The sequence below is a fragment of the Carcharodon carcharias genome, chromosome 31 (assembly GCF_017639515.1).
Source record: "Carcharodon carcharias isolate sCarCar2 chromosome 31, sCarCar2.pri, whole genome shotgun sequence".
NCBI classification, from domain to species: Eukaryota; Metazoa; Chordata; class Chondrichthyes; order Lamniformes; family Lamnidae; genus Carcharodon; species Carcharodon carcharias.
Window position 1 is genome coordinate 11,913,932 of NC_054497.1, and position 13,976 is coordinate 11,927,907.

General features: G+C 44.1%; 1 protein-coding gene across 4 annotated transcripts in view; it reads left to right on the forward strand.

Annotated features, from left to right (window-relative positions):
- Nucleotides 1-13,976, forward strand: part of ptprh (protein tyrosine phosphatase receptor type H) — a 95,103-nt gene that overhangs the window by 24,805 nt on the left and 56,322 nt on the right. For all 4 annotated transcript variants that reach the window (XM_041178112.1, XM_041178115.1, XM_041178114.1 and 1 more), the window contains exons 3-6: nucleotides 2,566-2,778; nucleotides 5,006-5,284; nucleotides 7,095-7,367; nucleotides 10,605-10,883. In XM_041178112.1, the coding sequence (XP_041034046.1) occupies nucleotides 2,566-2,778; nucleotides 5,006-5,284; nucleotides 7,095-7,367; nucleotides 10,605-10,883 (1,044 nt within the window). The remainder of the gene's footprint in view (nucleotides 1-2,565; nucleotides 2,779-5,005; nucleotides 5,285-7,094; nucleotides 7,368-10,604; nucleotides 10,884-13,976) is intronic.

Genomic DNA, 13,976 nt, shown 5'->3' on the forward strand with positions numbered 1-13,976 from the left:
ATCAACTACTTTACCAAGTACTCCGTCCTTCGAGACAATAAGTCAAGCACAACTGTCGCACACACTCTTAAGTACTTTTCTTCAGTTTATCTGGTGTGCCTAAAGAGATCATTATGGATAATGGTCTGCAATTTATTGGTATATCATTTCAGGATATGTGTGAGAAGTGGAACATTGATCACACTATGACTTCTCTTCATTAACCTAGCTCTAACAGTCTAGCTGAACAAATGATTTGCATGGTAAGACCATGTCTTTTCAACATTTGACGAGCAAGATCTACACATTGAAATGTTATACCTGAGAGCGAAACCTTTAAGTGCAACTATTCCATCACTAACAGGACTCATGTTTGGTGAACCAGTGCATACCACTTTACCTATTCTTACCCATCCTAGGAAGCAACTTTTAAAACTACAAGAGAAGTTGACCAACGTTCACGATAAAAATGCAGGTACAGAGTTACCAAGTTAACGGTTGGGACAAGTTCACATTCCAGGATCCCACAGAAGGTTCGTGGCAACCAGCCAAGGTGACAAGAATTTGTTCAGAACCAAGGTCCTATGGAGTCATTACACATAAAGGCACAATGGTGAGGCATAACCGATCCATTCCCGCTCCTCAACCACCATGCAGTCCTATTGCATCGAGGACAAGATCCCAAATGAAACCAGGAACAACATCCAAGAATGACAATCCCACAGGTCACTGTGAGCAACTAAAGACACCTCCAGACAAGGTTACCACCACAAGACCTGGGTGTACCAGTAGATTAGCTTTATACTTTAGAGACTCATAAGGCAGAATTTTGCATTGGCAGGATTTTATGGTCCCGCCAAAGTCAATGGACTTTTGAACAGCTGGCCAGGGGGCTGTAAAATTCTGTTCATAGATTCATTAGTTCTCTACACTTATGCAATGGTCACTAAACATGAACATGTAGTGTAAATAGTTATACTTCTTTGGAAGGGGGGAAAACTCCTTTAAAAAGAAAGGGGGGTGTTGTAATATGTCTTTAAGGGATAACATCATGCCATCACTAGAAGGAAGTGTGTCATGCGATCCAGTTTTAGTTTCGCTTTTGCTTTCAGCAGAGCGCACACACAGCTCTGCAGCTCTGATATCTTCAAGCTTTGTGCCTCTGTATGAATGTTCCCATGTGCCTAGTTTCAATGAATGAACCAACAATGACCTGCGGTCTGTCCGCAAGAATGACCCAAACCTCCCTGTCGCTTGCCATTTTAACACTCCACCCTGCTCTCTTGCCCACATGTCTGTCCTTGGCTTGCTGCATTGTTCCAGTGAAGCCCCACGCAAACTGGAGGAACAGCACCTCATCTTCCGACTAGGCACTTTACAGCCTTCCGGACTGAATATTGAATTCAACAACTTTAGATCTTGACCTCCCCCCTCCATCCCCACCCCCTTTCTGTTTCTTCCCCTTTCCTTTTGTTTTTTTCCAATAAATTATATAGATTTTTCTTTTTCCCACCTATTTCCATTATTTTAAAATATTTTTAAATCTTTTATGCTCCCCCCACCCCCACTAGAGCTATACCTTGAGTGCCCTACCATCCATTCTTAATTAGCACATTCGTTTAGATAATATCACCAACTTCGACACCTATGTGTTCGTTTGTTCTGCTGTCTGTGACATCTTTTGATGATCTGCTTCTATCACTGCTTTTGCCTACAACCACACCACCCCCCTCCACTTCTCTCCCCCCACCCAACCCCACCCCCCCACCACCTTAAACCAGCTTATATTTCACCCCTTCCTGGGATTTGCCTAGTTCTGTCGAAGGGTCATGAGGACTCGAAACGTCAACTCTTTTCTTCTCCACCGATGCTGCCAGACCTGCTGAGTTTTTCCAGGTAATTCTGTTTTTGAACTAACAATGTGGCTGCACAATCCCTTACAAGTGATTGGTGCCTTTAAATCATTATAAAAACACAATACTCTCTTGACCAAATAAAAGGGCTTTTGAATCCTTCCCACTGTCTCCTTGACTAGACAGAGGAAAGTGAAACAAATAAAGTCTCCAGATGAAAGTCTGTGTAGAGGAAATAAGATTAGGGTTGTGAGAAAGGCAAGGACTAATGATCAGGTGGCAGTGACACCACGAGATGCTCAGAAACGTTCTTAAGGGGCTTAGTAAATATATTGGCAGACACCCTCCCTCGCTAACCTGGGATGGTGTACAGCACGGGGAGGAGAGAGGCAGAAAAACATACACCTGAAGGACTCCCTTACTGTATGGGAGGAAACAAGTTAACTGACAACACATAGTTACGTTCAATGAGGAACATAGGAACAGGATTAGGCCATTCAGCCCATCATTCCTGGTCAGCCATTTTATTAGCCATGATGGTTTATCTTTTTAAACCCTGTTGCCTGGCATCCCCTGCCTACCCATGTAAATATCTCTTTCCATTTTGAACATCTTAACTGGTTGTGTGTCTGTGGCCTTTTGGGGGCAAAGTCCCCCAAGATGTTTTATTGAGAAAAAAAGTTTATGAATATTCTAATAGCTTTTAACAACATTTATTTCTTTTCTCTGCAAGAACCAAAAGTCTCCGTCATTCCTGTTAACACAACAGCCCTGCAAGTCTCTTGGAGAAATGTCAGTAAAGGTTTCAAGATTACTTTCACTTTAGAGAAAGTCACAGGAAGAACAAATGAGAACAGCAGCAGTGTGATATTCGGTGGCCTTCAGCAAGGGATTGGGGTTGAGTACAACAACTGCTCTTCCAACACTACTCAACCAGTGACAACAAGTAAGTTTGCTATAAGGTGCAAAATAAAACTTTTCTTGAGGAAACCCTCTGAACATAACACTCCCTCCTTGCTTCCCAACCCTCCAATGGCTAGTGGAAAAAAGACATCACTTGGTCTCACCATAACGATCACTTGGTTCCTTGCCTGAGCTTAGCTGATTGCTGCATTGGTATTAGTAACTATCTTACCATCAGGGATCCTGCAGGAGGAAAGGGATCAGTCAGAGGTCTCACTCGTGAGAGTCAAGCGAGGGTAGTGTCAAGCCTGAGGCCAGTTATCTGTCAATGGTACAATGCACTATGCCAATGAGCTGTCCTGGCATAATCCTAACCCTTGGTATTGATAGAGGCACCAACCATTCCTCTTCAGTTAGGAACTGTGCACAGCACCATCAAGACTCCCAAAACGAATGGGTTGTGAGAAGAGAAAAGCTTACCTCTTAAATATATATTTAACATTTTGGGTTGTGAAAACGACACAGAGAGAGCGAAAGGCACCATACTGTGCAGATCAAAGGGAGCATGCAGACAGTGGATGAGTTTTTATCATTACCTCATACCAGACCTCACATTGTACACTGGATACCGGACACAGCAGTTAATCCCACACCACAGAGTGGGCCCCACACCCTATACCAGGCTACACAGTAAGCCCCACATCAAGTCCCACTCCAGCTTCATATCCCACACTGGAATCCACAGCACATAACCCACACTGTGCACTGGGATCTCTATCACGGCCCACACCATGTCCCACTGCAGCTCCACATCCTGCAGTGGGACTGATGCCAACCCTGGAACCCAAACTTTAAAATGAGCCCCAGCTGGCTTTCCTATCCCATACTGGGACCCACACTGCTTCTACAAACCACACCCTGTATTGTTCTCCAGACCAAACCCCATGCCATACCCAAAATGTCACAACGTGCTGTTTACTCTTTGTGAAATAAACTCAAATATTGGAGAAGTGCACACAAGAACATGAGTTAAAGTCTTGACACTCCATGACAACTAACACTCTGGCTTACTCTATTGTACAATTGGATAGTAAACAGTTTCAGTGCACTCCTGAACATAACGTAATTGGACCACTGATAATAGTGACCGCCTCTGCTCTGCCAAAAATAATATCCAAGGGAGTCTGAAAATTTGTGACGCGGTACAATGATGTACTTAAAGTTCGGTGACTACTTCACAAAACCAGTGCTCTGTAGCTCTGCTATGGTATTATTTTTCTCTGCAAGGACACAGCGAGGTTACCTCTGCCCCTAGTGAATCTCCAGAATCCTGTTCGGTGGGGGTATTAGGCAAAGTGTAAAGCCTGGAATCTGTGCATCCACAGATTTGGGAACTCAAACACTGTAAGACAGCTGCACAGCCGAGGGATATGCAAGACTGCGGGGAGGGGGCAAGGGTGTGGTCTCACATTAGCCAGAGATACAGGATCCTCGAGCTATGTGACAGTTACAGCTACTGGGAGCTTTCATTACACCCCATTGCACTGAGCTGGAGAGACTGTGTTGCAAGTCCTGAATTCTGGGGTCCTGAGAATGTGAAAGACCCAAGAAGTGAGCGACATTCCATCTCTTAAAGGGGCAGTCACTCCTCTGAGGACTCCGTTGCTACATTCAGGAAGAGACTGTGCTGCATTAGTGTGGCCTGATGATCCTTACTAGTTGACGAGGTAAAGAACACATTTGCATTTAAGACCACCATATATTTCCTCGTAACAGCCAATGTGCTACACTTGAAGGGTAACCACTGCTGTTACGTAGCTAATTGCAGCAGCCAGTTTATACACAGAAAAATCCCACAATAACGAGATAAATGGAGAGATTATTAGAGGCAGATATGTTTGCCAGGACACTGAGGGAATGCCCAGCTCCCCTTCGAGAAGTGCCATGGGATTTTTTTAATTGACCGGAACCATCTGAAGGAACCTCAGTTTAAAGTTTCACCTGGCAGATGGCACTTCTGAGAGATATCGCCTTTGTCCTGTGGGATAGACATTGTGCTGTTCTTAACCACCATGTAGTGAGCTTGTATCGGATATGATTTGCTCCTGAAAACCTCACACCTGGACCTTTTCAATGTTTGACCACAGGGTCAGCGATAGTTTTCAACACAGCTAAAGTGTAGCAGTCTTCTTGAACCACAGAATCCAGAAGCACACAGGACAAAGAAAGACTCACTCTAATTAACTCTGCCTCTGCATTTCTGTTCACAGATCCATCACCGGTCACCAGTCTGTCTCTGGTGATTACAACAACCAAGGTACTGGTAGTAAGCTGGACAGTGCCCAATGACACAAGAGTGTCAGAATACACGTACAACATTACAGTCACAAGTGACACTGGAGCTTTCGCTGAGACCCACTTCACAGAGAGAGGACAAAATATGTTCCATGTGACAGACCTGAAACCTGGGGTCCAATATAACCTGATGGTGAAGTCTGTCACTCCTGAGAACACACTGAATACTTCTGAGATTGTAGAAGGCACCACAAGTAAGTTACCCCCTCCTTTTAAAGGGACCTGACACCGAGGGCTCAAGTGGTAAAGTCACATACGGGCTGAGACGGGCAAACCAGAAGATACTGGACTCAAACGCAGCCTGCACCGTGATAGCTGATGTCAGTCAGGGTCAGTAATTGGGACAGGACAGTTGGCCTTAGTATCTCCTGCCAATGGAGTGTGAGGGTGGGGGGGTGGGTGAGGAGTAATCAGTTGGGGTCTTGTGCCCAGTGACTCCTGCTGGAAAGTGGTAGTATCGGTGCGCAGTGAGGACAGGATTGAGTTGTGACATGCTCCTGTTGACTAGGCACTCATTTTCTCTTAACTCACACATGCAAATGTGGCTGCGATTTTAGGGTGTGACTCAAGACAGTAGCAAGGACTGACCAAGCAACTTTGCTGCAGACAGCACGAGATTTGTGCCCGATTACCGTGATCCCATGTCTATGGATTTCCAGGCTTTTTTGCTCTTGGGATGTGAGCATTGCTGCCATTGGTTATCCATCCCTAAACTCCCTTGAGAAGATGCTACTGAGCCACCTACAACTGAATGGCTTGCTAACCTGGATCTGGAGTCACAGGGAGGCCAGACCAGGTCAGGGTGACAGATTTCCTCCTCCAGGAGGGCAATTCGTGAACCAGATCATGAAAATCCAGTAGTTTCATGGTTATGAACCTAATATTTTATTCCAAATTTACTACTTGGAGCATTAGTCTGGGCCTCTGGGTTACTAATCCAGTTGCGTTATCACTATGCTACCAACTCCTGCTACTGTGTTAGAAAGGGGGAAATACATTCTGGAGGCTGGGCTACCCCAGAATTCATAGCAATGGATAAAGGGTGAGAAATTGAATTCAGTAGTCACAGTACGAAGGCCTAAATGCCTTCCCCATGGGATGTCCCATGCAGCTTTCCTCATTGACACGGCTGTGTCCCCTCCAGGTGCCTGACCATGTTAAACTGGCATGAATCTGACATCACACAGCTCCACTCCACCCCATACCCAACCAGCGACCACCCCCCACCCCCCCCCCACCCTCTCTCACCCTCTCCAGTGTGGCCACTGTTGTTATGTAGCTAAGTGCATTTGCACAGAGCAAGATCCCATTAACAGATCACCTTGTTTTTTGCTGTTGTAGTAATGTTGGGAGGAATGTGTGCCTGGATGTTGCTTTTTTTCTGAATGGGGGCTTTATCTTGCATCCCCTCTAACCATGATATAGGCTTAAAGCCTCATCTGACAGAGGTAGCACCTCCAACAATGTAGCACTCCCTCACTGCTGTATGGGAAGATCACTTTTTTCCCATGTGATACTGTGCTGTGATATCAGCTTACTTCATACATGGTTTGTCGCATGTTGTATGTTCAGCAGGACTCACAGAGGTTCTGAGTCTTGCATGGTTGAACATTAAGTGTTTATTGATGACACGTAACTATGTACATACATACAGGGTATAGCACAAGCTATGAGCTAACTCCATGCTTGCTTCGACACAGGTCTCTGTCCAGTCCCCAACTGACTCTACTCTCAGGTCATGTGTCTCTTTACATCACACTGTGGGCAGCACTGTTTCCCAGTCTCACATTAACCCTTGTTATGCCAGATACCCTTATACTACATGATTTGCTGCCATAAATCTCATACCTGAACACTATCAATTACTGATCATTACTTCATCGATGATCCACATCCTGCAAGCAAATAATAGTACACTCCTTTAGATGGCCACACAAAGTGGAGACCTTTTAACAAGTATGAATTCTTCTTGCACTAACTCTCTCTCTGTCTTTCTGTTCACAGATCAATCTCCGGTCACTAGTCTGTCTGTGGTAAGCAGAACAACAGAATCATTGGAAATAAACTGGACAGTGCCCAATGATACAACAGTCTCAAAATACAACATTACAGTCAGGAATGATACCGGAAATTTAATTCAGACCAACTCCACAGAGAAAGGAAAGAACACGTTCAATGTGACAGGCCTGAAACCAGGGGTCCAATATAACCTGACGGTGCAGTCAGTCACTCCTGAGAACACACTGAGTGCTCCTGAGAGTGTGAAAGGCACCACAAGTAAGTTACCCTCCATCTCTTAAAGGGACAGTTACTTAACTGAGGGCTCAGCATGTATGGATTTAGCAGCTATAACTGACATTTACCTGCAGTCTGTAGAGTTTGTCTAATTCATTCACAGGACGTGGGCATTGCTGGCTAGGCCAGCATTTTTTTTTAAATTTGGCGGCGCTTTATGAGGACTCGAAACGTCAACTCTTTTCTTCTCCACCGATGCTGCCAGACCTGCTGAGTTTTTCCAGGTAATTCTGTTTTTGTTTTTTTTTTTTACATTGCCCAATCCTAATTGCCCTTGAGAAGGTGGTGGTGAGTCGCCATCTTGAACCGCTGCAGTCCATGTGGTGCAGGTACACCCACAGTGCTGTTAGGGAGGGAGTTCCAGGATTTTGACCCAGCGACAGTGAAGGAACAGCAATATGGTTCCAAGTCGGGATGGTGTGTGGCTCAGAGGAGAGTTAGAATGCAAGAGTCCGTCACAGAGAACAGGTCATTATAGAGAATCCACAATGCATAACAACAGGGACAATCTTTATTAAAGCTACAGTGCCTATAGATTTTATACAGTGTTCATTACAGATTTGGGTGCTAGGTTAACTCCAACACTACTGTTATGACATAGCAGGTGGTAAAACTGAGTTATTTAAAATCTAGGCGGGAACCTTTAAACAACTGTCATGACCTATATTTTCAATTGGTATGTTTTGAGTTACAGCTCTAAATTCAGGTTAAAAATGCCAGTTCTCAAGAGGTTTTTATATCAAACTACATGAGACATTTATTAATTTACAAGTTAAACAAGTACACATGGCTACAAATTACTATTATCATCCTTTTTAACAAATTCCCAAATTATTCTCCATAAAGTCAACAACAACCAATAGACTTACCAGACACCAGGCAAAGCATTTTCACTTTATGAATTCAAAATGAGTTTCCTGTCAATTTGTTTCTTTGCAGACAGTCGTAGGCTTACAGCTACTTTGATGTTACATGACTGCTCTGCACACACAAGCTCCCTTCTATTATATCCAACATTCCCCTTTGAATGTACGTTCTCATTGTATCACCTGTCCCTTTGAACACCTTTCAAAGTACCACTTTTATTAGAAATATAAATATTGCTTGGTATCTCCAAACTAGGTGCAAGATTTCACTCCCACTCTTGAATACTCTATTCAACAAAATGCAAATATACCTCTACCTCTGTTTACATCTCAAAACTACTATACATCAAAACACCCAGACTAGCCTGGCTTTAATCCAATTAAGGCACACACAGACAGCTTCATAGACTAACAACTAAGTTAAAAAAGTAATTTCCGATAACATTATCTACATTAATAGCTTCATGACACCTATAGTCACAATAGAAAAAACACTCAGATCTCAGATCTGAAGAGTTAAAGGGTGCAGAGTGAGAGTGACAGAGACAAGGGAGATGGTCCAAAGGTCACATTAGTACCGACTGTATGAAGAAAAACAAACTCGCATATATGAAGACCATTTCATATTCTCGAGAGATCCCAAAACACTTCTCAACCAATGAATTAGCCTCAAATTGTTGTGACAATTTTGCAGTAAAATGCTGTCGCTTTGAAGGGTCCATTGGCCTTGGAGGGAGCTCAGTGTAGATTTACCAGAGAGATAACTGGACTCCAAAACTTAATTTACAAGGAGAGATTACACAAACTAGATATATGGAAGGTTTAGAGGTGATTTGATCAAATGGGGTAAATAGGAGGGAACTATTTTCACTGGTTAGGGAATCTAGGACTAGGGGATGATCTGAAAGTTCCAGGAATGAGATAAGGAAACATTTCTACACACAGTGGTGGGGGGGGTTGGTTGAAGTTTTTAACTCACCCCGAATGGCAATTGATGCTAGATCACTTGTTAATTTAAAGCTGGGGTTGCTGCATTTTGTGCATTTTCGAGTTCTGTCGAAGGGTCATGAGGACTCGAAACGTCAACTCTTTTCTTCTCCACCGATGCTGCCAGACCTGCTGAGTTTTTCCAGGTAATTCTGTTTTTGTTTTGGATTTCCAGCATCCGCAGTTTTTTTGTTTTTATTGCTGCATTTTGTTGACTGAATGGATCAAGGGATGTTGGGTTTGACCACAGATCAGCTATAACAGCATCGAATGTGACACAGGCTCGAGGGGCTGAATGGCCGCCTTTTTCTATTTTCCTGGGCCTGAAATTTTCCCTCTTCGGGCACGAGCGGGTGGGGGCGGTGGTGGAGCTGACTGCCACCCGCGATCGGCTCCACACCGCCATTTTTACACGGCCAGGCCAATGAAGGCCCGCCGAGCGTCATATACAGGCGGTAGCGCTCAGCGCTATCCATGCGGGCGGGGGAGTAGGAGGAGGGAGAGTTGTGTCCAGAGCAGGCGAGGGAGCACTTCAATCTCCCTGAGGCACGGAATAGTTAAATACAATAACAATGTAATGAAACATGTTCCCTCATGGGACTGTGACTGTGTCACATGAGGTGGGGCATGTTTTAATTTTTCAAAAAGAAGTTTTTATTCTATTTGTGAAAACTTTAGGAAACCTCATCCCACTCGCGGATGAGTGTTCCCTAAAATAGGTAAAGGCCGCTTGGCCTTTTCACCTGCCCCGCCGACCCTTAGGCTGAAATTAATAGGCCTTTTAATTATTGGCGGGGGCACAGCCTCCTACAGCGCGCGCCCACCCAACGAAACATCGCCAGACATCGCGATGATGTTGGGACTCATGCCCAATGTCATCGGGCATCATCTTATGTATCAGTGTGTCAGGCCCACCCCCGCAAGCTGACTGTCAATTCCTGCCCCTAGTTTAGTTGGACATATAAGATCCCACAAACAGATGATAGTTTGAGATAAGGGCAACTGGAATTTTAGGAGATTTCCCCGGGTTTTTCTCTGGAGAGGGGCTTGTTTTACATCCACTTGAACCACCAGATGGAGCCCCGGTTTCAAGCCTGATCTGTAAGGTGACACCTCCGACACTGCCGCTGATACTGCACTGATATTGCGTTCGCCTCGCATGGGAAATACTGCGCTCTTTGAAGAATGTTTCCACTTCTGATGTGAACGTGTCTCAGATGTGAGTCCATTCCCTGTCCCATCAAAAGGGCACTGCAAAACCACAGGCAGCAGACATAGTACTGTCCTATAACAGGTCAGAGTGTCAAGGGACACACAGGGTGATGAATCTCTCGCACTAACTCTCTCTTTGCCTTTCTGTTCACAGATCCATCTCCGGTCACTAGTCTGTCTGTGCTGGACAGAACAACAGATTCATTGACAATAAACTGGACAGTTCCCAATGATACAAGAGTCTCAGAATACACGTACAACATTACAGTCAGTAGTGATACTTTAAATTTCACGCAGACCCACACCACTGAGAAAGGAAAGAACACGTTCAATGTGACAGGCCTGAAACCTGGGGTCCAATATAACCTGACGGTGCAGTCAGTCACTCCTGAGAACACACTGAGTACTCCTGAGATTGTGAAAGGCACCACAAGTAAGTTGCCCTCCATCTCTTAAAAGGACAATTACTTCACTGAGGGCTCAGCATGTATGGATTTAGCAGTTATAACTGACATTTACCTGCAGTCTGTAGAGTTTTTTTTATTCTTTCACAGGACATGGGTATTGCTGGCTAGGCCAGCATTTTTTTATATTGCCCACCCCTAATTGCCCTTGAGAAGGTGGTGGTGAGCCGCCATCTTGAACCGCTGCAGTCCATGTGGTGCAGGTACACCCACAGTGCTGTTTGGGAGGGAGCTCTAAGATTTTGTCCCAGCAACAGAGAAAGAACGGCAAAATAGTTCCAAGTCGGGATGGTGTGTGGCTTGGAGGAGAGTTAGAATGTAAGATATTGTCATAGAGAATAGATTGTTATAGAGAATCCAAAACGCATAACAACAGGGACAGTCTTTATTAAAGTTACATTGCCTATAGATTTTATAGAGAGTCCATTACTGATTTGGGTACTAGGTTAGCTCCAACTCTATTCTTATGACACAGCAGGTGGTAATGGCTGAGTTATTTAAAATCTGAGAGGGAAACTTTAAACAACTGTCATAACCTATATTTTCAATTGGTGTGTTTTGACTTGCAGCTCTAAATTCAGGAATAAGAACACCAGTTCTCAAGAGGTTTTTATATCAAACTACATGAGACATTTATTAATTTACAAGTTAAACAAGTACACATGGCTACAAATTACTATTATCATAATTTTTTAACAAATTCCCAAATTATTCTCCACGAAGTCAACAACAACCAATAGACTTAACCAGACACCAGGCAAAGCATTTTTACTTTATGAATTCAAAATAAGGTTCCTTTCAATTTGGTTCCTTTCCAAACAGTTGTACGCTTACAGCTGCTTTGATGTTACATGCCTCTGCTCTGAACACAAGCTCACTTCTATTATATCCAGCACTCCCCTTTGAATGTACATTCTCATTTTATCACCTGTTCCTTTGAACACCTTTCAAAGTGCCACTTTTATTACTAATATAAACATTGCTTGGTATCTCCAAAATAGGTGCAAGATTTCACTCTCACTCTTGAATGCTCTATTCAACAAAATGCAAATGTACCTCTACCTCTGTTTACATCTCAAAACTACTATACATCAAAACACCCAGACTAGCCTGGCTTTAATCCAATTAAGGCACACCCAGACACCTCCATAGACAGAAACAAAAAAACTGCGGATGCTGGAAATCCAAAACAAAAACAGAATTACTTGGAAAAACTCAGTAGGTCTGGCAGCATCAGCGGAGAAGAAAAGAGTTGAAGTTTCGAGTCCTCATGACCCTTCAACAGAATTTGCGTTCGAGTCCAAGAAAGAGTTGAAATATTTCAACTCTTTCTTGGACTCGAACGCAAGTTCTGTCGAAGGGTCATGAGGACTCGAAACGTCAACTCTTTTCTTCTCCGCCGATGCTGCCAGACCTGCTGAGTTTTTCCAGGTAATTCTGTTTTTGTTTTGGACCTCCATAGACAAAACGTCTATGTTAAAAAAAGTGATTTCTGATAACATTATTTACATTAATAGCTTCATGACACCTATAGTCACAGTAGAAAACACACTCGTAGATCTCAGATCTGAAGAGTTAAAGGGTGCAGAGCGAGAGTGACAGAGACAAGGGTGTTGGACCAAAGGTCACATTAGTACCGACTGTATGAAGAAAGACAAATTCGCATATATGAAGACCATTTCATATTCTCGAGAGATCCTAAAACATTCACAACCAATGTATTAGCCTCAAATTGTTGTGACGATTTTGCAGGAAAATGCTGTCGCTTTGAAGGGTCCATTGGCCTTGGAGGGAGTTCAGTGTAGATTTACCAGAGAGATAACTGGACTCCAAAACTTAATTTACAAGGAGAGATTACACAAACTAGATATATGGAAGGTTTAGAGGTGATTTGATCAAAATTTCGAACACATTTAGGGAAACTGTGGGGATAAATAGGAGGGAACTATTTTAACTGGTTAGGGAATCTAGGACTAGGGGATGATCTAAAAGTTTCAGGAATGAGATAAGGAAACATTTCTACATACGTTGGTGGGGCGGGTAGGGCAGAAATTTTTAACTCACTCCAAATAGCAATTGATGCTAGATCAGTTGCTAATTTAAAGCTGGGGTTGCTGCATTTTGTTGACTGAATGGATCAAGAGATGTGGGGTTCAACCACAAATCAGCTATGACAGCATCGAATGTGACACAGGCTCAAGGGGCTGAATGGCCTCCTTTTTCTATTTTCCTGGGCCTGAATTTTTCCCTCTTCGGGCACGAGCGGGTGTGGGCGGTGGTGGAGCTAACTGCCACCCGCGATCGGCTCCACACCGCCATTTTACACGGCCAGGCCAATGAAGGCCCGCCCAGCATCATACACAGGCGGTAGCGCTCAGCGCTATCCATGCGGGCGGGGGGGGGCTGCGGAGGAGGAGGGAGAGTCGGGTCCAGAGCAGGCAAGGGAGCGCTTCAATCTCCCTGAGGCACGGAATAATTAAATGCAATAAAAATGAAATGAAACATGTTCCCTCATGGGACTGTGACTGTGTCACATGAGGTGGGGCATGTTTTAATTTTTCAAAAAGAAGTTTTTATTCTATTTGTGAAAACTTTAGGAAACCTCATCCCACTCGCGGATGAGTGTTCCCTAAAATAGGTAAAGGCCGCTTGGCCTTTTCACCTGCCCCGCCGACCCTTAGGCTGAAATTAATAGGCCTTTTAATTATTGGCGGGCGCACAGCCTCCTCCAGCACGCGCCCACCCAACGAAACATCGCCAGACATTGCGATGATGTTAGAACTCACGTCCAATGTCATCGGGCGTCATCTTATGTATCAGTGTGTCAGGCCCACCCCCGCAAGCTGACTGTCAATTCCTGCCCCTAGTTTATTTGGACATCATAAGATCCCACAAACAGATGATAGTTTGAGATAAGGGCAACTGGAATTTTAGGAGATTTCCCCGGGTTTTTCTCTGGAGAGGGGCTTGTTTTACATCCACTTGAACCACCAGATGGAGCCCCGGTTTCAAGCCTGATCTGTAAGGTGACAACTCCGACACTGCCGCTGATAGTGCACTGA